This window comes from Leptodactylus fuscus, chromosome 5 (assembly GCF_031893055.1).
Source record: "Leptodactylus fuscus isolate aLepFus1 chromosome 5, aLepFus1.hap2, whole genome shotgun sequence".
Classification (NCBI taxonomy): Eukaryota; Metazoa; Chordata; class Amphibia; order Anura; family Leptodactylidae; genus Leptodactylus; species Leptodactylus fuscus.
Window position 1 is genome coordinate 179933427 of NC_134269.1, and position 25790 is coordinate 179959216.

At 40.9% G+C, this 25790-nt stretch overlaps 1 protein-coding gene across 1 annotated transcript in view; it reads left to right on the plus strand.

Annotated features, from left to right (window-relative positions):
- The window catches only part of FGF18 (fibroblast growth factor 18), a 255780-nt gene that overhangs the window by 102738 nt on the left and 127252 nt on the right, over positions 1-25790 (plus strand). The window contains exon 4 of the mRNA XM_075276376.1: positions 1345-1451. Within this exon, the coding sequence (XP_075132477.1) occupies positions 1345-1451 (107 nt within the window). The remainder of the gene's footprint in view (positions 1-1344; positions 1452-25790) is intronic.

Genomic DNA, 25790 nt, shown 5'->3' on the forward strand with positions numbered 1-25790 from the left:
ACTCATACCAACAACCTACTATTATTTTGGGGCATAGCAAAGGAGATTACTTAATGTCAAAAGAAAAATGTTCAAACAGAATTAAAGTGTCAGACTAAGAGAAGCATATACTGCATATACTCCACTTCAGACTGCATATACTCCACTTCAGACTGCATATACTCCACTTCAGACTGCATATACTCCACTTCAGACTGCATATACTCCACTCTACCGTAGCAAAACAAGCATGGCAGACTGATAAATAGTATTATGAGCTGTGGCTGTAAACATGGGAATGGAGTGTTAATCTCTCATCAGAACACTCTGCTGTCAGACCGTGGAAACTAATCACAGCATAAGACATACAGAATGATGCACGTAATACTTCTCCTGAGGAAGCCCTGATGTGGCGAAACGTGTAGGAAGGCTTCTTTCTATATGTCTTATCCTTGACTCCAAGGCTGTTGATTACTAACATGACTTTAGGTAATGAATGAGTTAATTGGTATCTACTGGTCATAGCATATTTGCAGACTCTATAAACAATAAGGCAGAGGACATGAGATTCCTTATTGTATTTGGTTTTATTCTTTTACTAAATGTATTTTGCAATAATTTGTGCCTTCGATATTGTTTTTAAATCTTTTTACAAAACTTTAAGAAAAGTTCATTGCTAGAATTTTATTTAAAACTATTGCTTAGTGTTACACCTTAAGGCCCCATGAGATGGAAACACCGCAATTTGCCCACAGTGGAAACGCTGCGGAAAAAATTGCGACATTTTACAGTGCAGGCAATGTGGATGGGATTCAAGCAAATCGCATGCCCACTTTGCAGTAAAAACCGCAATGCTGACTCGCTGTGATTTCCAAAACCGGCATGGTTTTGGAAATCGCGGCATGTCAATTATATCTAAGGAAACGCCAGGGGTTTCTCCATAGATATAATTGTAACAGAAAGTTTGCGGAGGAAAACGCTGTGAACTTTCTGTTTAAAGCGATGTTTTGCCGATGCGCTTTTTCCTGCAGCACTTTCGGGCTATGGGACGTCACGTGGGGTCTTAGGCTATTCTGTATATAAAGTGTTACTAATGATAAAACCTAAAGTGCAATCCCTTCAACTGCAGGTTTAGAAACCCTGGCAGGCCAACTTCTTGTTGAGGTTTTGCCGCTGTTTCAATCTTTGCAGTGCGAAACCTGTGGCAAAAATCAGTCAATGTTGCTGCAGCCCAGCCCGCTGTATGAAGTCGTCCATAGTGGACCGGCTATGTGTGACCTTAGACTAAAAGTATTCTATGTTGCCTTGTATTTCCTTGTATTCATCCCGTAGGTGAGTTAATCAATATTCTTCTTTCTTTCCAAGCCCAGCTGCTAGTGGAAACTGACACGTTTGGAAGCCAAGTCCGCATAAGAGGGAAAGAAACTGATTTTTACCTTTGTATGAACAGAAAAGGCAAGCTTGTTGGGAAGGTAAGTCTTGTACTTTACTAAGCTTACACTGAAATATGTTCAGACCAAAGCTTTTCTTATCAAATAAACATACCATAGATTTAAGAATTCATTGCAATATGTTCCTATATACAGTATTGTATTATCAATACAAATGTATCAGCAGTATGAGTCAGTGGAATATAGAGAGGAATTTCCTCCCAATGCCCTGCTGCCCGCAGTATTGTTGTCAATCACTTCCATTATCCAAATTGTGCCCTTTCCTTTTAGAGTCATCATATCACATGACCAGTAATGTCATTGAAAGTGACTGTGACAACAACAATTACAAATATTGTTTGGAAAATATTTTGGTGCAGATACATATATTCGTTTTTTGCTCAACATTTGCATTGGGGCTCATTCGCATATTGCAAAAAAAGGCTATATTTCAGCAGCAGAGACACCAATTCACAAGAGGAAATCATTGGTTGATTCAGATGATCCTAACCTAGCTCTCTATGGGACTGGCTGGATATCCCATTCAGCAAATCCCATGCCCACTTTGCAGTAAAAACCATAATGCTGACTCGCCGTGATTTCCAAAACCGGCATGGTTTTGGAAATCGCAGCATGTCAATTATATCTAAGGAAACGCCAGTGGTTTCTCCATAGATATAATTGTAACAGAAAGTTTGCGGAGGAAAACTCTGTGAACTTTCTGTTTAAAGCGCTGTGGGAAGAACCGCGATGTGTTGTCGATGCGGTTTTTCCTGCAGCACTTTCGGGCTACGGGACGTCACGTGGGGTCTTAGCCTATTCTGTATATAAAGTGTTACTATGATAAAACCTAAAGTGCAATCCCTTCAACTGCAGGTTTAGAAACCCTGGCAGGCCAGTTTAAGGACATTTAAATTTACCCCTGCTGCAGAAAGACTGCTTACTCTCCACTCACAAGTTCACTCCCTACTCAACGAGCACTATTACTAGGCCCGAGCAATCCCAGGGCACTATTACTGTGCAGGAGCAATCCCAGGGCACTATTACTGAGCAGGCGCAATCCCAGGGCACTATTACTGAGCAGGAGCAATCCCAGGACACTATTACTAGGCCCGAGCAATCCCAGGGCACTATTACTGTGCAGGAGCAATCCCAGGGCATTATTACTGAGCAGGAGCAATCCCAGGACACTACTATTGTACACAAGCAATCCCAAGACACAATTACTATGTAACAGGCCACAGGGCACTATTATAAAACATTCCAGATATGATAACATATTCCTTCACATTTTGGTTCAAGCAGTCCTGTAGTATTTTTGTCAAGTCAGTTTCCATGTGTTGGATGACTTTATCTCAGAGAAGGGAGTGGTTGTCCTCTGTTCCTGGCCCAGAAGTATCCTTTTCCCATCACCTTTGGTTCTGTGTACACTGTGGTACACAGCAATCAGAAAGGCAGGGACAAGTAATAAACCTTCCCTAACTTCTCTAGGGGAGCTCCGGCTGTAGTTATGTACTGGTACATCCTTGCAGAACTAGACAACAAACTCTCCGGACATAAAACCCAATGAGTGGTCCAGAAGTGGTTAATGGCCATTACTCAGGTGTCAATATGTTTTACATCCATTAAAAACAGATCTATTGATTTCTATTGGGTCCATGTGTTTGTTAACAAATAAAGATAGAGCTTGTCCGTTTTTCCAGTTGACCGTTTTGTTAGTGAATACACTAATTCATTCCCATCGTGTACAGTTTTGCTTTTTCATTTCGTAATTAGATAAAACTGATATTTGCTCTTTGCATGATTTGTGGGTGAACATAGATAAAAATCATTGATCTACATAGGCTACGGCTATCTGTGTCGGAGTCTCCGTTCAGAATCTTCAGTACAGAGTTCGTCAGAAATCCCAGACGAAAAGGACTTGCAAAGCCGACTTTTTCATCTGACAATGTCTGCTAAAAAATAACCCCATTATAGTCCATGGAGTCCCTCAGGATTTAGTGCTGTCTGTCATTAGAAGGACCATGTTCCTGTTCTTCTGGTTCTGTCTCACATAGCGTAACATCACTGGTAAATACATGAGATCAACAAAACCTGTGGCAGCTGTACCCCTTCTTCCACCCTACTCCACCAGGCAGGAAAAACCCAGTTAAATATTATATTACTCAAAAAGATTTTTTTTAATATTGAAAATTTAAGAAAATACTTGCAGTCTGCATTTTATTTGTAACCAGATACTTGCACACAGTCATTTTTCTGTGGAAATTTCAAATACAAATGCTTTTGAATTTGCCATCTTGCGGGAATTAGGAAATATCTATTTTTTTCTTTTTTCATGTCTCAGATTCATCTGGCTGCTCTCCAGATTACATATCTGTCTGCGTGTTCGTCTTTCAGCCACATGTTTTCTTCTGTTATTTATAATGTAGCACCATATGAATATATACAATGTATGTATTCGTGTACACACATGTGTGTATATATATATATATATATATATATATATATATGCAAACACATACATACACACACATTTCTATGTATATATCTGAGAGACGATACTTGGTGTTTCTGTCTCCAGTAAAGGCAAGATTACATCTATACAAGGTGCTAGGGGACAAATTGTGATATATATATCTACAGTCCTATGAAAAAGTTTGGGCACCCCTATTAATCTTAATCATTTTTAGTTCTAAATATTTTGGTGTTTACCACAGCCATTTCAGTTTGATATATCTAATAACCAATGGACACAGTAATATTTCAGGATTGAAATGAAGTTTATTGTACTAACAGAAAATGTGTAACATGCATTAAACCAAAATTTGACCTGTGCAAAAGTATGGGCACCTCAACAGAAAAGTGACATTAATATTTAGTAGATCCTCCTTTTGCAAAGATAACAGCCTCTAGTCGCTTACTGTAGCTTTTAATCAGTCCCTGGATCCTGGATGAAGGTATTCTGGACCATTCCTCTTTACAAAACAATTCAAGTTCAGTTAAGTTTGATGGTCGCCGAGCATGGACAGTCCGCTCTCAAATGATCTGAAAACAAAGATTGTTCAACATAGTTGTTCAGGGGAAGGATACAAAACGTTGTCTCAGAGATTTAACCTGTCAGTTTCCACTGTGAGGAACATAGTAAGGAAATGGAAGACCACAGGGACAGTTCTTGTTAAGCCCAGAAGTGGCAGGCCAAGAAAAATATCAGAAAGGCAGAGAAGAAGAATGGTGAGAACAGTCAAGGACAATCCACAGACCACCTCCAAAGATAAATAGATAAATAGGCTGCTACCTGCCGGGGATACTCCAGAAGGTAGTTGCCTATTATAAAACAAAGAAAAAGTATGTTACTTACCTTGCTGCTGCTTCTGCTGCCGCATCTTTTCACCCGGAAATAAGACGTCTGCATCTCAGCACAGGAGGCATGATGATGCTGCCTGCGCTGAGACGCAGAGGTCTAAACCAGCTCAGGACAGGGCCGCTCAGTTTGTTTTCAGAGCGGTCCTCTCCTGCGCTAGTTTAGAAAGAGAAAAAATAATCAAATTGCTGCAGCCCTCCAAAGTGCCGCCTGAGGCTGCCGCCCCACCTCATTAGAGGTGCAGACCTACATAGGTCCAGACATCACACAGCATCTAAATGTAGGAGGTGCAACCAGTATTTGGAGGAGAAACACTAAACAAAAATTCACAGGACCAAACACCAACTGACCCCACATTTACATTCTGGAAAGTGAAAACATGGGGAATTTTCCAGATGCTTAACCTGACCTCCTGGGCCCCAATGCAAAATTTATATTGGGATCCCCGCCTACCTTGTGCCATTGAGAATAATGGTATATTTTATAAGCAAAAAGGAGTGTTAATGCCCCCTAGGGGTCCAAGTCCCAATAGCATTAACATGAATCTAAGAGAACAAAACTAAAAGTGCATTAGAAACAAAACTGAGCATTAATGGTGAATAAAATGGCGAGTTTTCCCTCTTAGGTGTGATGCAAATGTACAAAGAGTTAAAATGGATAAAATAAGGATCAGAGAGTGTAGTTTCATGGATAACAAAACAAATACACCCTTACTATCAGTGAATATATTATATATCAGTCAGAAGGGATATTCTATACCCACTGTAGAAAAGACTAGAGTAACATTTAAGAAATAATATTACACATTTTGAAGGTCATCCTTTATTAGGGTTGAGCGATCTTTTTATGTGGGATCGAGATCGTTGATTTTTTCCCACAATGCTTTGCTTAGCCTTCACACTGAGTATACGCTGTATACTCAGTGTGAAGGCTCCGCTGCAGTTCCATAGGAATGAATGGAAGCAGCCGACACACAGCCTTAACCCCCTGCGCGCCGGCTGCCTCCATTCATTCGAATGGAAGGCTAAACTAAACATCTCTAGCAGCTACTTACCTCTAGAGATGGCTGCTCTGGTGCCCTCCTTCTTCTTGCCTCGCTGTCCCGCCTCCCAGGTTAGTGTTTAAAGCGCTAGGTAGGCGAGGCTTGTGGATTAGGAGAGTGTGGGCGGGTACAGGGCGGGGAGACGTGATGTCTCCCCTCCCAGTACCCGTCCACACTCTCCTAACCCGCCCACACTCTCCTAACCTGGCAGGGAGGGGGCAGCGAAGGAAGAAAAGCAGCGTGGAGCAGCAGCGAGGTGAAGAATGAAGGCACGGGGCAGAGGACCAGCCATCTCTGGAGGTAAGTGGACACCAAGGGGGACTAAGTAGCCAGAGGATTATAAAAAAATCCTCTGGCTACTTTAGTGATTCACTACACAGCGTGGATTCTAACAATTGTTAGATTCCATGCTGTATAGTGAATAGGATTGCTTTTAAAATCCGATCTCCGATTAATAAAAAAAATCCCATTGACTTGCATTGGGATCGAGATCGGGTTCGAATGAAAAATGATCGGAAATCAGATTTTAAAATCGATCCTGAAAAGTCAAGATCGGCTCAACCCTATCCTTTATCCATGCACAAAGAAACAATATCCAGGGATCTAACTTTTATGGCATTGAAGAAGTTAAAAGACTTTGAGAAAAGAAGATCGTATAAAAGCAATGTCATGTCATGGACATAGTAGGTTTTTAATTTAGATACTTTATTGCCCAAATAGCTAAAAAGCATTCTCTACATTGTAACAACATTTCAGTTTCACATCCATTTATTTAATGTAATTTTACCTACTGATGTAAATGGATACCTGTGTGTTACTGCAGTAGACCTGTCCCTTGTGTCCCTCACCTTACTCTATAGTCACACAACAGTAAATATTGGCCGCAAAGTTGTTTTTTTTTGTTGTTGTTTTTTAACGGCCATCACACACAGCCATATTAATTTCACTCTATATGAATGGGGGCTATTCACATGACCAATATTTTGGCGATCCGAATTCAGTGCACTGTAGGCTTAATACCGCATGTGTTCTTAAGTGTGGGCAAAGATAAGGGCAACCATTATAAAGGATAAAACCCAAAAAATAAAGAATGAAAAATCTGTTATATAAAACAGGCATCACCATAAAGGGAATAATGAATGAGATTATAGCTTGTTCTTTAGGCACAACTGTAGGGACCTGGCATGTTATGCTATTTACATTAGGTAAATAGGCTTCTTTTCTGTGTGCAGAGGTTTTTATACGCCAGTACTTTAATTACATAGTACGTACATTACTGTTTGTTGTAACTGGGATAATGGATTACAAGTTGGAGGCTTGCTTTAGAGCACGGATTGCGATGCGTATGTACTAGTATAGCAGGTCCAGGGTGCTGATGTGCCCATCTGGAAACTTGTGTTAGAGATCCGGAAGAGCAATATGCAAGATTCAAGGTGATTGACAATCTTGAGCAGAACAGTCCGCTCACTGAGCAAGTAGTTAGTGGTTTAGATATGAAGGTTGAAGGAACATTGAGGAGGAGCTGGGTAAATACAAATGGTGGAAAGGGCTCCAAGAAAAGGTAGGCTATTCACATTTCTAGAAATGAATGTATGAACTCGCATGGCAATTTAAAAGGTATCTGTCAGGTCCAAAATGCCTCCCAAATTAATAATAATGTTGTGTAGGGCCTTTACTAGGAGCAGAAATATACCTTTGTGGCCACAAGCTGATGAATCAATGCAGACTTTCCTACAGATAGTCACCAGAGCTGTGTCTCTACACCAGAGACTCTGCCTTGTAGCTGTGATGGATATTTTTATTCTCTCCCTATGTCACAACTGTCTAAAGATAAATCATGCCGCCCCCCCCCCCATACACTTGCAGGCAGGATTTTCTTACTACTGTGTCATCTGTTTGCAGCCGTGAAGAGATGTTTCTGATCCTATGAAAGACCCTACATGGCATTACTATTGGTTGGAGATGTATGTTGGAAATGACAAACTCCTGTTAAAGTGAATGTTCGCAAATGCTAGAAGCCTAGCAAGCAAACTGTAGAAGTTTGAGGATCTGGTCCGAGAGGAACACATTGATATAGCTGGTGTGGCTAAGATATGGCGGGATTCCTCACATGTTTGGGTTGTTAGTATTCAGGGTTTTACACTCTTTCGCAAAGATAGAGCTAAACGGAAGGAAAATGAAGCGCGTAAGTAAGTGAGAAGTTACATGAAAGTGAGTGTGAAAGAGATAAGTGTGGATGAAGATGTGGGTGGAATTGCATAAGGATGTAACCACTGCTAAAATACTTTTTGGCATTGACCCCAGTCAATATTCAGGTAGTTAAAATCTCCCATCAAAACCACTGTACTTGCCTGTGCTGCCCACAAAATGGTTCTGCATAGAGGAAGACATTTTACCAATGCACCCAATGACTGGCCCACCTACTTTTTTTATAATATGCTGTTACCTGCTGGATTACTATTCATATATTCATTCCCACTGCTGACCACAGCCTCCTCCTTGTTCTTAAGTTTTCAGCCTCCAGGGGGCCTGTGATGCCAAACATCATATCTCAACTCTGAACAGCGCCAGGACTCTTCTGACACTGTTCAATGTCAGGACAGACTCAGGAAGTTCTTGCTTGTAGCCATCACTTTATGGTGACCATAATCACTAGTTAAGCTTTGCCCGAGTCTGCCCATTCTATCACAACCTTAAGACCCATTTAGAACTCTGCTTCACCCTCCAATCCTGGGGTGAGGCATGGTATTCAAACTTGGCTTTTGAACAGTTTTTTGGCTTTCGCCTGTGTTTGTTTTCTGCAGTAGGGCTCCTTGCTTTTCCTGTGTGAAATCCCTGACATTGCTGACCCTTTATTGCTGATTTCTGGCTTTCTCTTCTGGATTATCTCCGTGCTATAGATTTAGCTTTGTCTGTGACCTCCTGGATTTGACTATGGCTTGGGCACTTCTCTGGTTTTGATTTAGCAACTTTGTACACTTATTGTTATATATTGGCTTGTTTATTACCTGCTCAGTTCGCCATAAGGTTACTGGTTTGATGTGATCATAGCCTTAGGGAAAGAATTGCATATATTAAACAGAAGCTTGTTTACTCTCTTTCTTATAGCGGCTTTTTGGGAAATTTTTTTTTTTTTTTTTAAAAAAAAGGTCTGTTAGTACTATTAATGGGTTAATAAGTACTCCCAAATTCCCATTAGCAGTGCTTTGAGTGATTTCTGGGTCTCTCTTGGAGCGCCTAACATCTTCTGCATTTGTTTACTAGCTCCTACTGCCTTAGCTGATACAATGCATCACCATAGCCCATTATACTTACCTTACCTATCCAGATTTCCTTCTGCAGGAAACGGCTCCTCCTTTGTTTGTGACTCAGCCAACACCTGCACAGCAGTCCCGGCATTGTGCTGTGTAGCCTTTACGCTTGCACAATAGATATGGAATGTCTGCTTCATCGCGGGCATTCGTCACAGATGGAGGAGGAGCCGTTCCCTGCTGAAGGAAATCTGGACAGGAAGAAGATAGGCAAGTATGATGGAGTGGATTGGGGTGGGATTAGTAGTGACATTCTGTTTCTGGAAACAGTGAAAGGGATAGTCACTGGATAATCAGAAAATGTAAATTTTTGCTTAATTATGTAATTTAGAAAGTAGACGGGGAAAGGGTGTTTAGATTAGTGTTGGGAAGAATATGCAAATCTGTCTCCCAAGAAGTAAATAGACACCCTGAACATCATGCCCAACTTTCCCAGAAGTCTTTACTGCATAATGCGGGGTTATAACCAAATCAATTTCTCAGATACGGACGGCACCGTTTCTGTCTGGTTGGACTTCATCAGCGCAGCCTAGAAAGAACTGATTTGGTAGAAGTGAGAGGCTAGGAGACCAGATTATGGGGATAATGTCACTCCTTAGGGAGAGACCACCTTTTCAGGCGTGTGGAGACTTATACAGCCATAGTTGCTCCACTGCAAGGGAACATGGGAAGAATATGCAAATCTGTCTCCCAAGATGTAAACAGGGTTCCAGGTTTACATCTTGGGAGACAGATTTACAGACCCGAGGCATCGCTGTAGTGTCTAGCTTGATAGATGAGCCTGGCCGCTGCATTCAGAATAGATTGTAGAGGGGAGAGTTTAGTGAGTGGAAGACCAATTAGTAAGGAGTTACAGAAGTCAAGGTGAGAATGAATCAGAGAAACAATAAGTGTCTTTAGTGCATCAGTATGTCTTTGTAGAATGGAAGGAAATACAGACAAGCACGGGGAGAACATACAAACTCCTTGCAGATGTTGTTCCTGGCGGGGTATTCGAACCCAGGACTCCAGTGCTGCAAGGTTAACCACTGAGCCACCGTGTTGCCCCTTCTGTTACATATTTTTGGTTGGTCAAGGTTCCGAAGCAAAATTATTGTGGCTTCTATTTATAAAGTGAGTGTATGTGGTAGCATTCTAGGAGGCTCCAAAGAATTCAGGAACTCCAATAGATACATTATGGCTTGTTCTCTCTCCATGGTTGAATCGATGGACATGTATGGGGTTGCTAGACTAGGCAGCCCCATTGCATATGTCGTATACGGTCATTTTCAGAACGTTCATCCTTTTGTTCAGATGTTTCCATATTCCTTTGCTTCAGCCTGCCTTATCCAGTTCTTGTCAAGACAACATTCCCGTTGCTCTGATGTCTCAGCTGCCTTAAGGCCTGTTCACACGGTGTAAACGCGCGTTTATTTTGGCAAAATACACATGTAAAAATAAGACTCCCATTGACTTCAAGGACATTTTTTTACACGTGTAAAATACACGTCAAAATACACATCAAAATACTCGTCAAAATACACGTGTAACTGGGGCCACACGGTGGCTCAGTGGTTAGCATTGCAGCCTTGCAGCGCTGGGTCCTGGTGCTCAAATCCCGCCAAGGGCAAAAAAACCATCTGCAAGGAGTTTGTATGTTCTCCCCGTGTTTGCATGGATTTCCATCCCATATTCCAAAAAAGACATACTGATAGGGAAAAATGTACATTGTGAGCTCTATGTGGGGCTCACAATCTACATAAAAAAAAAAAAAATACACGTGTAAAATGTCATTAAAGTCAATGAGAGTCTTATTTTTTACACATGTATTTTTTACACATGTATTTTGCCAAAATACACGTGTGTTTACTCCGTGTGAACGGGCCCTACCATTTAGCCTGTCTAATCCGTTTCTTTTCAAGCTGCTAGTCACTTTGTTTACTTGTCTCAGCTCTTTGACACAATTTTGCGCTCTTAGCTTTTGGATAAACTTGCCCAATCGATGGTCATTTTTTCGGCGGCATTTTAAAAAACAGTCCTTAGTATTCTGAGCCTTTAGTATTCACCTGACACTAATAAGGGATGTAATAGGATGAATAGTAATACAGAGCAGCCCTCACAGTATTACTAGGACCTGACACTGATAAGAGATGTAATAGGATGAATAGTAATACAGAGCCGCCCTCACAGTATTACTAGGACCTGACACTGATAAGAGATGTAATAGGATGAATAGTAATACAGAGCCGCCCTCACAGTATTACTAGGACCTGACACTGATAAGAGATGTAATAGGATGAATAGTAATACAGAGCCGCCCTCACAGTATTACTAGGACCTGACACTGATAAGAGATGTAATAGGATGAATAGTAATACAGAGCCGCCCTCACAGTATTACTAGGACCTGACACTGATAAGAGATGTAATAGGATGAATAGTAATACAGAGCGGCCCTCACAGTATTACTAGGACCTGATACTGATAAGAGATGTAATAGGATGAATAGTAATACAGAGCGGCCATCACAGTATTACTAGGACCTGACACTGATAAGAGATGTAATAGGATGAATAGTAATACAGAGCGGCCCTCACATTATTACTAGGACCTGACACTGATAAGAGATGTAATAGGATGAATAGTAATACAGAGCCGCCCTCACAGTATTACTAGGCCCTGACACTGATAAGAGATGTAATAGGATGAATAGTAATACAGAGCAGCCCTCACAGTATTACTAGGCCCTGACACTGATAAGAGATGTAATAGGATGAATAGTAATACAGAGCAGCCCTCACAGTATTACTAGGACCTGACACTGATAAGAGATGTAATAGGATGAATAGTAATACAGAGCAGCCCTCACAGTATTACTAGGACCTGACACTGATAAGAGATGTAATAGGATGAATAGTAATACAGAGCAGCCCTGACAGTATTACTAGGACCTGACACTGATAAGAGATGTAATAGGATGAATAGTAATACAGAGCAGCCCTCACAGTATTAGTAGGCCCTGACACTGATAAGAGATGTAATAGGATGAATAGTAATACAGAGCCGCCCTCACAGTATTACTAGGACCTGACTCTGATAAGAGATGTAATAGGATGAATAGTAATACAGAGCGGCCCTCACAGTATTACTAGGACCTGACACTGATAAGAGATGTAATAGGATGAATAGTAATACAGAGCCGCCCTCACAGTATTACTAGGACCTGACACTGATAAGAGATGTAATAGGATGAAAAGTAATACAGAGCGGCCCTCACAGTATTACTAGGACCTGACTCTGATAAGAGATGTAATAGGATGAATAGTAATACAGAGCGGCCCTCACAGTATTACTAGGACCTGACACTGATAAGGGATGTAATAGGATGAATAGTAATACAGAGCGCCCTAACAGTATTACTAGGACCTGACACTGATAAGAGATGTAATAGGATGAATAGTAATACAGAGCAGCCCTCACAGTATTACTAGGACCTGACACTGATAAGAGATGTAATAGGATGAATAGTGATACAGAGCAGCCCTCACAGTATTACTAGGACCTGACACTGATAAGAGATGTAATAGGATGAATAGTAATACAGAGCAGCCCTCACAGTATTACTAGGACCTGACACTGATAAGAGATGTAATAGGATGAATAGTAATACAGAGCAGCCCTCACAGTATTACTAGGCCCTGACACTGATAAGAGATGTAATAGGATGAATAGTAATACAGAGCCGCCCTCACAGTATTACTATGTCCTGACACTGATAAGAGATGTAATAGGATGAATAGTAATACAGAGCAGCCCTCACAGTATTACTAGGCCCTGACACTGATAAGAGATGTAATAGGATGAATAGTAATACAGAGCCGCCCTCACAGTATTACTAGGACCTGACACTGATAAGAGATGTAATAGGATGAATAGTAATACAGAGCAGCCCTCACAGTATTACTAGGACCTGACACTGATAAGAGATGTAATAGGATGAATAGTGATACAGAGCAGCCCTCACAGTATTACTAGGACCTGACACTGATAAGAGATGTAATAGGATGAATAGTGATACAGAGCAGCCCTCACAGTATTACTAGGACCTGACACTGATAAGAGATGTAATAGGATGAATAGTAATACAGAGCGGCCCTCACAGTATTACTAGGACCTGACTCTGATAAGAGATGTAATAGGATGAATAGTAATACAGAGCGGCCCTCACAGTATTACTAGGACCTGACACTGATAAGAGATGTAATAGGATGAATAGTAATACAGAGCCGCCCTCACAGTATTACTAGGACCTGACACTGATAAGAGATGTAATAGGATGAATAGTAATACAGAGCGGCCCTCACAGTATTACTAGGACCTGACTCTGATAAGAGATGTAATAGGATGAATAGTAATACAGAGCCGCCCTCACAGTATTACTAGGACCTGACACTGATAAGAGATGTAATAGGATGAATAGTAATACAGAGCGCCCTCACAGTATTACTAGGACCTGACACTGATAAGAGATGTAATAGGATGAATAGTAATACAGAGCAGCCCTCACAGTATTACTAGGACCTGACACTGATAAGAGATGTAATAGGATGAATAGTGATACAGAGCAGCCCTCACAGTATTACTAGGACCTGACACTGATAAGAGATGTAATAGGATGAATAGTAATACAGAGCAGCCCTCACAGTATTACTAGGACCTGACACTGATAAGAGATGTAAAAGGATGAATAGTAATACAGAGCAGCCCTCACAGTATTACTAGGCCCTGACACTGATAAGAGATGTAATAGGATGAATAGTAATACAGAGCCGCCCTCACAGTATTACTATGTCCTGACACTGATAAGAGATGTAATAGGATGAATAGTAATACAGAGCAGCCCTCACAGTATTACTAGGCCCTGACACTGATAAGAGATGTAATAGGATGAATAGTAATACAGAGCCGCCCTCACAGTATTACTAGGACCTGACACTGATAAGAGATGTAATAGGATGAATAGTAATACAGAGCGCCCTCACAGTATTACTAGGACCTGACACTGATAAGAGATGTAATAGGATGAATAGTGATACAGAGCAGCCCTCACAGTATTACTAGGACCTGACACTGATAAGAGATGTAATAGGATGAATAGTAATACAGAGCAGCCCTCACGGTATTACTAGGACCTGACACTGATAAGAGATGTAATAGGATGAATAGTAATACAGAGCAGCCCTCACAGTATTACTAGGCCCTGACACTGATAAGAGATGTAATAGGATGAATAGTAATACAGAGCCGCCCTCACAGTATTACTATGTCCTGACACTGATAAGAGATGTAATAGGATGAATAGTAATACAGAGCAGCCCTCACAGTATTACTAGGCCCTGACACTGATAAGAGATGTAATAGGATGAATAGTAATACAGAGCCGCCCTCACAGTATTACTAGGACCTGACACTGATAAGAGATGTAATAGGATGAATAGTAATACAGAGCAGCCCTCACAGTATTACTAGGACCTGACACTGATAAGAGATGTAATAGGATGAATAGTAATACAGAGCCGCCCTCACAGTATTACTATGTCCTGACACTGATAAGAGATGTAATAGGATGAATAGTAATACAGAGCGCCCTCACAGTATTACTAGGACCTGACACTGATAAGAGATGTAATAGGATGAATAGTAATACAGAGCAGCCCTCACAGTATTACTAGGCCCTGACACTGAGAAGAGATGTAAATGGATGAATAGTAATACAGAGCCGCCCTCACAGTATTACTAGGCCCTGACACTGATAAGAGATGTAATAGGATGAATAGTAATACAGAGCCGCCCTCACAGTATTACTAGGGCCTGACACTGATAAGAGATGTAATAGGATGAATTGTAATACAGAGCAGCCCTCACAGTATTACTAGGACCTGACACTGATAAGAGATGTAATAGGATGAATAGTGATACAGAGCAGCCCTCACAGTATTACTAGGACCTGACACTGATAAGAGATATAATAGGATGAATAGTAATACAGAGCAGCCCTCACAGTATTACTAGGACCTGACTCTGATAAGAGATGTAATAGGATGAATAGTAATACAGAGCGGCCCTCACAGTATTACTAGGACCTGACACTGATAAGAGATGTAATAGGATGAATAGTAATACAGAGCCGCCCTCACAGTATTACTAGGACCTGACACTGATAAGAGATGTAATAGGATGAATAGTAATACAGAGCGGCCCTCACAGTATTACTAGGACCTGACTCTGATAAGAGATGTAATAGGATGAATAGTAATACAGAGCCGCCCTCACAGTATTACTAGGACCTGACACTGATAAGAGATGTAATAGGATGAATAGTAATACAGAGCAGCCCTCACAGTATTACTAGGACCTGACACTGATAAGAGATGTAAAAGGATGAATAGTAATACAGAGCAGCCCTCACAGTATTACTAGGCCCTGACACTGATAAGAGATGTAATAGGATGAATAGTAATACAGAGCCGCCCTCACAGTATTACTATGTCCTGACACTGATAAGAGATGTAATAGGATGAATAGTAATACAGAGCAGCCCTCACAGTATTACTAGGCCCTGACACTGATAAGAGATGTAATAGGATGAATAGTAATACAGAGCCGCCCTCACAGTATTACTAGGACCTGACACTGATAAGAGATGTAATAGGATGAATAGTAATACAGAGCGCCCTCACAGTATTACTAGGACCTGACACTGATAAGAGATGTAATAGGATGAATAGTGATACAGAGCAGCCCTCACAGTATTACTAGGACCTGACACTGATAAGAGATGTAATAGGATGAATAGTAATACAGAGCAGACCTCACGGTATTACTAGGACCTGACACTGATAAGAGATGTAATAGGATGAATAGTAATACAGAGCAGCCCTCACAGTATTACTAGGCCCTGACACTGATAAGAGATGTAATAGGATGAATAGTAATACAGAGCCGCCCTCACAGTATTACTATGTCCTGACACTGATAAGAGATGTAATAGGATGAATAGTAATACAGAGCAGCCCTCACAGTATTACTAGGCCCTGACACTGATAAGAGATGTAATAGGATGAATAGTAATACAGAGCCGCCCTCACAGTATTACTAGGACCTGACACTGATAAGAGATGTAATAGGATGAATAGTAATACAGAGCAGCCCTCACAGTATTACTAGGACCTGACACTGATAAGAGATGTAATAGGATGAATAGTAATACAGAGCCGCCCTCACAGTATTACTATGTCCTGACACTGATAAGAGATGTAATAGGATGAATAGTAATACAGAGCAGCCCTCACAGTATTACTAGGCCCTGACACTGATAAGAGATGTAATAGGATGAATAGTAATACAGAGCCGCCCTCACAGTATTACTAGGACCTGACACTGATAAGAGATGTAATAGGATGAATAGTAATACAGAGCAGCCCTCACAGTATTACTAGGACCTGACACTGATAAGAGATGTAATAGGATGAATAGTGATACAGAGCAGCCCTCACAGTATTACTAGGACCTGACTCTGATAAGAGATGTAATAGGATGAATAGTAATACAGAGCAGCCCTCACAGTATTACTAGGACCTGACTCTGATAAGAGATGTAATAGGATGAATAGTAATACAGAGCGGCCCTCACAGTATTACTAGGACCTGACACTGATAAGAGATGTAATAGGATGAATAGTAATACAGAGCCGCCCTCACAGTATTACTAAGACCTGACACTGATAAGAGATGTAATAGGATGAATAGTAATACAGAGCGGCCCTCACAGTAATACTAGGACCTGACTCTGATAAGAGATGTAATAGGATGAATAGTAATACAGAGCCGCCCTCACAGTATTACTAGGACCTGACACTGATAAGAGATGTAATAGGATGAATAGTAATACAGAGCGCCCTCACAGTATTACTAGGACCTGACACTGATAAGAGATGTAATAGGATGAATAGTAATACAGAGCAGCCCTCACAGTATTACTAGGCCCTGACACTGATAAGAGATGTAATAGGATGAATAGTAATACAGAGCCGCCCTCGCAGTATTACTATGTCCTGACACTGATAAGAGATGTAATAGGATGAATAGTAATACAGAGCAGCCCTCACAGTATTACTAGGCCCTGACACTGAGAAGAGATGTAAATGGATGAATAGTAATACAGAGCCGCCCTCACAGTATTACTAGGCCCTGACACTGATAAGAGATGTAATAGGATGAATAGTAATACAGAGCCGCCCTCACAGTATTACTAGGACCTGACACTGATAAGAGATGTAATAGGATGAATTGTAATACAGAGCAGCCCTCACAGTATTACTAGGACCTGACACTGATAAGAGATGTAATAGGATGAATAGTGATACAGAGCAGCCCTCACAGTATTACTAGGACCTGACACTGATAAGAGATATAATAGGATGAATAGTAATACAGAGCAGCCCTCACAGTATTACTAGGACCTGACTCTGATAAGAGATGTAATAGGATGAATAGTAATACAGAGCGGCCCTCACAGTATTACTAGGACCTGACACTGATAAGAGATGTAATAGGATGAATAGTAATACAGAGCCGCCCTCACAGTATTACTAGGACCTGACACTGATAAGAGATGTAATAGGATGAATAGTAATACAGAGCGCCCTCACAGTATTACTAGGACCTGACACTGATAAGAGATGTAATAGGATGAATAGTGATACAGAGCAGCCCTCACAGTATTACTAGGACCTGACACTGATAAGAGATGTAATAGGATGAATAGTAATACAGAGCGCTCTCACAGTATTACTAGGACCTGACACTGATAAGAGATGTAATAGGATGAATAGTGATACAGAGCAGCCCTCACAGTATTACTAGGACCTGACACTGATAAGAGATGTAATAGGATGAATAGTAATACAGAGCAGCCCTCACAGTATTACTAGGACCTGACACTGATAAGAGATGTAATAGGATGAATAGTAATACAGAGCGGCCCTCACAGTATTACTAGGACCTGACTCTGATAAGAGATGTAATAGGATGAATAGTGATACAGAGCAGCCCTCACAGTATTACTAGGACCTGACACTGATAAGAGATGTAATAGGATGAATAGTAATACAGAGCAGCCCTCACAGTATTACTAGGACCTGACACTGATAAGAGATGTAATAGGATGAATAGTAATACAGAGCAGCCCTCACAGTATTAGTAGGCCCTGACACTGATAAGAGATGTAATAGGATGAATAGTAATACAGAGCCGCCCTCACAGTATTACTATGTCCTGACACTGATAAGAGATGTAATAGGATGAATAGTAATACAGAGCAGCCCTCACAGTATTACTAGGCCCTGACACTGAGAAGAGATGTAATAGGATGAATAGTAATACAGAGCCACCCTCACAGTATTACTAGGCCCTGACACTGATAAGAGATGTAATAGGATGAATAGTAATAAAGAGCCGCCCTCACAGTATTACTAGGACCTGACACTGATAAGAGATGTAATAGGATGAATAGTAATACAGAGCAGCCCTCACAGTATTACTAGGACCTGACACTGATAAGAGATGTAATAGGATGAATAGTGATACAGAGCAGCCCTCACAGTATTACTAGGACCTGACACTGATAAGAGATGTAATAGGATGAATAGTAATACAGAGCAGCCCTCACAGTATTACTAGGACCTGACTCTGATAAGAGATGTAATAGGATGAATAGTAATACAGAGCGGCCCTCACAGTATTACTAGGACCTGACACTGATAAGAGATGTAATAGGATGAATAGTAATACAGAGCCGCCCTCACAGTATTACTAGGACCTGACACTGATAAGAGATGTAATAGGATGAATAGTAATACAGAGCGGCCCTCACAGTATTACTAGGACCTGACTCTGATAAGAGATGTAATAGGATGAATAGTAATACAGAGCGGCCCTCACAGTATTACTAGGACCTGACACTGATAAGAGATGTAATAGGATGAATAGTAATACAGAGCGCCCTCACAGTATTACTAGGACCTGACACTGATAAGAGATGTAATAGGATGAATAGTAATACAGAGCAGCCCTCACAGTATTACTAGGACCTGACACTGATAAGAGATGTAATAGGATGAATAGTGATACAGAGCAGCCCTCACAGTATTACTAGGACCTGACACTGATAAGAGATGTAATAGGATGAATAGTAATACAAAGCAGCCCTCACAGTATTACTAGGACCTGACACTGATAAGAGATGTAATAGGATGAATAGTAATACAGAGCAGCCCTCACAGTATTACTAGGCCCTGACACTGATAAGAGATGTAATAGGATGAATAGTAATACAGAGCCGCCCTCACAGTATTACTATGTCCTGACACTGATAAGAGATGTAATAGGATGAATAGTAATACAGAGCAGCCCTCACAGTATTACTAGGCCCTGACACTGATAAGAGATGTAATAGGATGAATAGTAATACAGAGCCGCCCTCACAGTATTACTAGGCCTTGACACTGATAAGAGATGTAATAGGATGAATAGTAATACAGAGCGCCCTCACAGTATTACTAGGACCTGACACTGATAAGAGTTGTAATAGGATGAATAGTGATACAGAGCAGCCCTCACAGTATTACTAGGACCTGACACTGATAAGAGATGTAATAGGATGAATAGTGATACAGAGCAGCCCTCACAGTATTACTAGGACCTGACACTGATAAGAGATGTAATAGGATGAATAGTAATACAGAGCAGCCCTCACAGTATTACTAGGACCTGACTCTGTTAAGAGATGTAATAGGATGAATAGTAATACAGAGCCGCCCTCACAGTATTACTAGGACCTGACACTGATAAGAGATGTAATAGGATGAATAGTAATACAGAGCCGCCCTCACAGTATTACTAGGACCTGACACTGATAAGAGATGTAATAGGATGAATAGTAATACAGAGCGGCCCTCACAGTATTACTAGGACCTGACACTGATAAGAGATGTAATAGGATGAATAGTAATACAGAGCAGCCCTCACACAGTGTTACTACGACCTGACACTGATAAGAGATGTAATAGGATGAATAGTAATACAGAGCAGCCCTCACAGTATTACTAGGACCTGACACTGATAAGAGATGTAATAGGATGAATAGTAATACAGAGCCGCCCTCACTGTATTACTAGGACCTGACACTGATAAGAGATGTAATAGGATAAATAGTAATACAGAGCAGCCCTCACAGTATTACTAGGCCCTGACACTGATAAGAGATGTAATAAGATGAATAGTAATACAGAGCAGCCCTCACAGTATTACTAGGCCCTGACACTGATAAGAGATGTAATAGGATGAGTAGTAATACAGAGCGGCCATCACAGTATTACTAGGACCTGACACTGATAAGAGATGTAATAGGATGAATAGTAATACAGAGCAGCCCTCACAGTATTACTAGGACCTGACACTGATAAGAGATGTAATAGGATGAATAGTAATACAGAGCAGCCCTCACAGCATTACTAGGACCTGACACTGATAAGAGATGTAATAGGATGAATAGTAATACAGAGCCGCCCTCACAGTATTACTAGGACCTGACACTGATAAGAGATGTAATAGGATGAATTGTAATACAGAGCAGCCCTCACAGTATTACTAGGACCTGACACTGATAAGAGATGTAATAGGATGAATAGTGATACAGAGCAGCCCTCACAGTATTACTAGGACCTGACACTGATAAGAGATATAATAGGATGAATAGTAATACAGAGCAGCCCTCACAGTATTACTAGGACCTGACTCTGATAAGAGATGTAATAGGATGAATAGTAATACAGAGCGGCCCTCACAGTATTACTAGGACCTGACACTGATAAGAGATGTAATAGGATGAATAGTAATACAGAGCCGCCCTCACAGTATTACTAGGACCTGACACTGATAAGAGATGTAATAGGATGAATAGTAATACAGAGCGGCCCTCACAGTATTACTAGGACCTGACTCTGATAAGAGATGTAATAGGATGAATAGTAATACAGAGCCGCCCTCACAGTATTACTAGGACCTGACACTGATAAGAGATGTAATAGGATGAATAGTAATACAGAGCGCCCTCACAGTATTACTAGGACCTGACACTGATAAGAGATGTAATAGGATGAATAGTAATACAGAGCAGCCCTCACAGTAGTACTAGGACCTGACACTGATAAGAGATGTAATAGGATGAATAGTGATACAGAGCAGCCCTCACAGTATTACTAGGACCTGACACTGATAAGAGATGTAATAGGATGAATAGTGATACAGAGCAGCCCTCACAGTATTACTAGGACCTGACACTGATAAGAGATGTAATAGGATGAATAGTAATACAGAGCAGCCCTCACAGTATTACTAGGACCTGACACTGATAAGAGATGTAATAGGATGAATAGTAATACAGAGCAGCCCTCACAGTATTACTAGGCCCTGACACTGATAAGAGATGTAATAGGATGAATAGTAATACAGAGCCGCCCTCACAGTATTACTATGTCCTGACACTGATAAGAGATGTAATAGGATGAATAGTAATACAGAGCAGCCCTCACAGTATTACTAGGCCCTGACACTGATAAGAGATGTAATAGGATGAATAGTAATACAGAGCCGCCCTCACAGTATTACTAGGACCTGACACTGATAAGAGATGTAATAGGATGAATAGTAATACAGAGCGCCCTCACAGTATTACTAGGACCTGACACTGATAAGAGATGTAATAGGATGAATAGTGATACAGTGCAGCCCTCACAGTATTACTAGGACCTGACACTGATAAGAGATGTAATAGGATGAATAGTGATACAGAGCAGCCCTCACAGTATTACTAGGACCTGACACTGATAAGAGATGTAATAGGATGAATAGTGATACAGAGCAGCCCTCACAGTATTACTAGGACCTGTCACTGATAAGAGATGTAATAGGACGAATAGTGATACAGAGCAGCCCTCACAGTATTACTAGGACCTGTCACTGATAAGAGATGTAATAGGACGAATAGTGATACAGAGCAGCCCTCACAGTATTACTAGGACCTGTCACTGATAAGAGATGTAATAGGATGAATAGTAATACAGAGCGGCCCTCACAGTATTACTAGGACCTGACTCTGATAAGAGATGTAATAGGATGAATAGTAATACAGAGCGGCCCTCACAGTATTACTAGGACCTGACTCTGATAAGAGATGTAATAGGATGAATAGTAATACAGAGCTGCCCTCACAGTATTACTAGGACCTGACACTGATAAGAGATGTAATAGGATGAATAGTAATACAGAGCCGCCCTCACAGTATTACTAGGACCTGACACTGATAAGAGATGTAATAGGATGAATAGTAATACAGAGCAGCCCTCACAGTATTACTAGGACCTGACACTGATAAGAGATGTAATAGGATGAATAGTGATACAGAGCAGCCCTCACAGTATTACTAGGACCTGACTCTGATAAGAGATGTAATAGGATGAATAGTAATACAGAGCAGCCCTCACAGTATTACTAGGACCTGACTCTGATAAGAGATGTAATAGGATGAATAGTAATACAGAGCGGCCCTCACAGTATTACTAGGACCTGACACTGATAAGAGATGTAATAGGATGAATAGTAATACAGAGCGGCCCTCACAGTATTACTAAGACCTGACACTGATAAGAGATGTAATAGGATGAATAGTAATACAGAGCGGCCCTCACAGTAATACTAGGACCTGATTCTGATAAGAGATGTAATAGGATGAATAGTAATACAGAGCCGCCCTCACAGTATTACTAGGACCTGACACTGATAAGAGATGTAATAGGATGAATAGTAATACAGAGCGCCCTCACAGTATTACTAGGACCTGACACTGATAAGAGATGTAATAGGATGAATAGTAATACAGAGCAGCCCTCACAGTATTACTAGGCCCTGACACTGATAAGAGATGTAATAGGATGAATAGTAATACAGAGCCGCCCTCGCAGTATTACTATGTCCTGACACTGATAAGAGATGTAATAGGATGAATAGTAATACAGAGCAGCCCTCACAGTATTACTAGGCCCTGACACTGAGAAGAGATGTAAATGGATGAATAGTAATACAGAGCCGCCCTCACAGTATTACTAGGCCCTGACACTGATAAGAGATGTAATAGGATGAATAGTAATACAGAGCCGCCCTCACAGTATTACTAGGACCTGACACTGATAAGAGATGTAATAGGATGAATTGTAATACAGAGCAGCCCTCACAGTATTACTAGGACCTGACACTGATAAGAGATGTAATAGGATGAATAGTGATACAGAGCAGCCCTCACAGTATTACTAGGACCTGACACTGATAAGAGATATAATAGGATGAATAGTAATACAGAGCAGCCCTCACAGTATTACTAGGACCTGACTCTGATAAGAGATGTAATAGGATGAATAGTAATACAGAGCGGCCCTCACAGTATTACTAGGACCTGACACTGATAAGAGATGTAATAGGATGAATAGTAATACAGAGCCGCCCTCACAGTATTACTAGGACCTGACACTGATAAGAGATGTAATAGGATGAATAGTAATACAGAGCGGCCCTCACAGTATTACTAGGACCTGACTCTGATAAGAGATGTAATAGGATGAATAGTAATACAGAGCCGCCCTCACAGTATTACTAGGACCTGACACTGATAAGAGATGTAATAGGATGAATAGTAATACAGAGCGCCCTCACAGTATTACTAGGACCTGACACTGATAAGAGATGTAATAGGATGAATAGTAATACAGAGCAGCCCTCACAGTATTACTAGGACCTGACACTGATAAGAGATGTAATAGGATGAATAGTGATACAGAGCAGCCCTCACAGTATTACTAGGACCTGACACTGATAAGAGATGTAATAGGATGAATAGTGATACAGAGCAGCCCTCACAGTATTACTAGGACCTGACACTGATAAGAGATGTAATAGGATGAATAGTAATACAGAGCAGCCCTCACAGTATTACTAGGACCTGACACTGATAAGAGATGTAATAGGATGAATAGTAATACAGAGCAGCCCTCACAGTATTACTAGGCCCTGACACTGATAAGAGATGTAATAGGATGAATAGTAATACAGAGCCGCCCTCACAGTATTACTATGTCCTGACACTGATAAGAGATGTAATAGGATGAATAGTAATACAGAGCAGCCCTCACAGTATTACTAGGACCTGACACTGATAAGAGATGTAATAGGATGAATAGTAATACAGAGCAGCCCTCACACAGTGTTACTACGACCTGACACTGATAAGAGATGTAATAGGATGAATAGTAATACAGAGCAGCCCTCACAGTATTACTAGGACCTGACACTGATAAGAGATGTAATAGGATGAATAGTAATACAGAGCCGCCCTCACTGTATTACTAGGACCTGACACTGATAAGAGATGTAATAGGATAAATAGTAATACAGAGCAGCCCTCACAGTATTACTAGGCCCTGACACTGATAAGAGATGTAATAAGATGAATAGTAATACAGAGCAGCCCTCACAGTATTACTAGGCCCTGACACTGATAAGAGATGTAATAGGATGAGTAGTAATACAGAGCGGCCATCACAGTATTACTAGGACCTGACACTGATAAGAGATGTAATAGGATGAATAGTAATACAGAGCAGCCCTCACAGTATTACTAGGACCTGACACTGATAAGAGATGTAATAGGATGAATAGTAATACAGAGCAGCCCTCACAGCATTACTAGGACCTGACACTGATAAGAGATGTAATAGGATGAATAGTAATACAGAGCCGCCCTCACAGTATTACTAGGACCTGACACTGATAAGAGATGTAATAGGATGAATTGTAATACAGAGCAGCCCTCACAGTATTACTAGGACCTGACACTGATAAGAGATGTAATAGGATGAATAGTGATACAGAGCAGCCCTCACAGTATTACTAGGACCTGACACTGATAAGAGATATAATAGGATGAATAGTAATACAGAGCAGCCCTCACAGTATTACTAGGACCTGACTCTGATAAGAGATGTAATAGGATGAATAGTAATACAGAGCGGCCCTCACAGTATTACTAGGACCTGACACTGATAAGAGATGTAATAGGATGAATAGTAATACAGAGCCGCCCTCACAGTATTACTAGGACCTGACACTGATAAGAGATGTAATAGGATGAATAGTAATACAGAGCGGCCCTCACAGTATTACTAGGACCTGACTCTGATAAGAGATGTAATAGGATGAATAGTAATACAGAGCCGCCCTCACAGTATTACTAGGACCTGACACTGATAAGAGATGTAATAGGATGAATAGTAATACAGAGCGCCCTCACAGTATTACTAGGACCTGACACTGATAAGAGATGTAATAGGATGAATAGTAATACAGAGCAGCCCTCACAGTAGTACTAGGACCTGACACTGATAAGAGATGTAATAGGATGAATAGTGATACAGAGCAGCCCTCACAGTATTACTAGGACCTGACACTGATAAGAGATGTAATAGGATGAATAGTGATACAGAGCAGCCCTCACAGTATTACTAGGACCTGACACTGATAA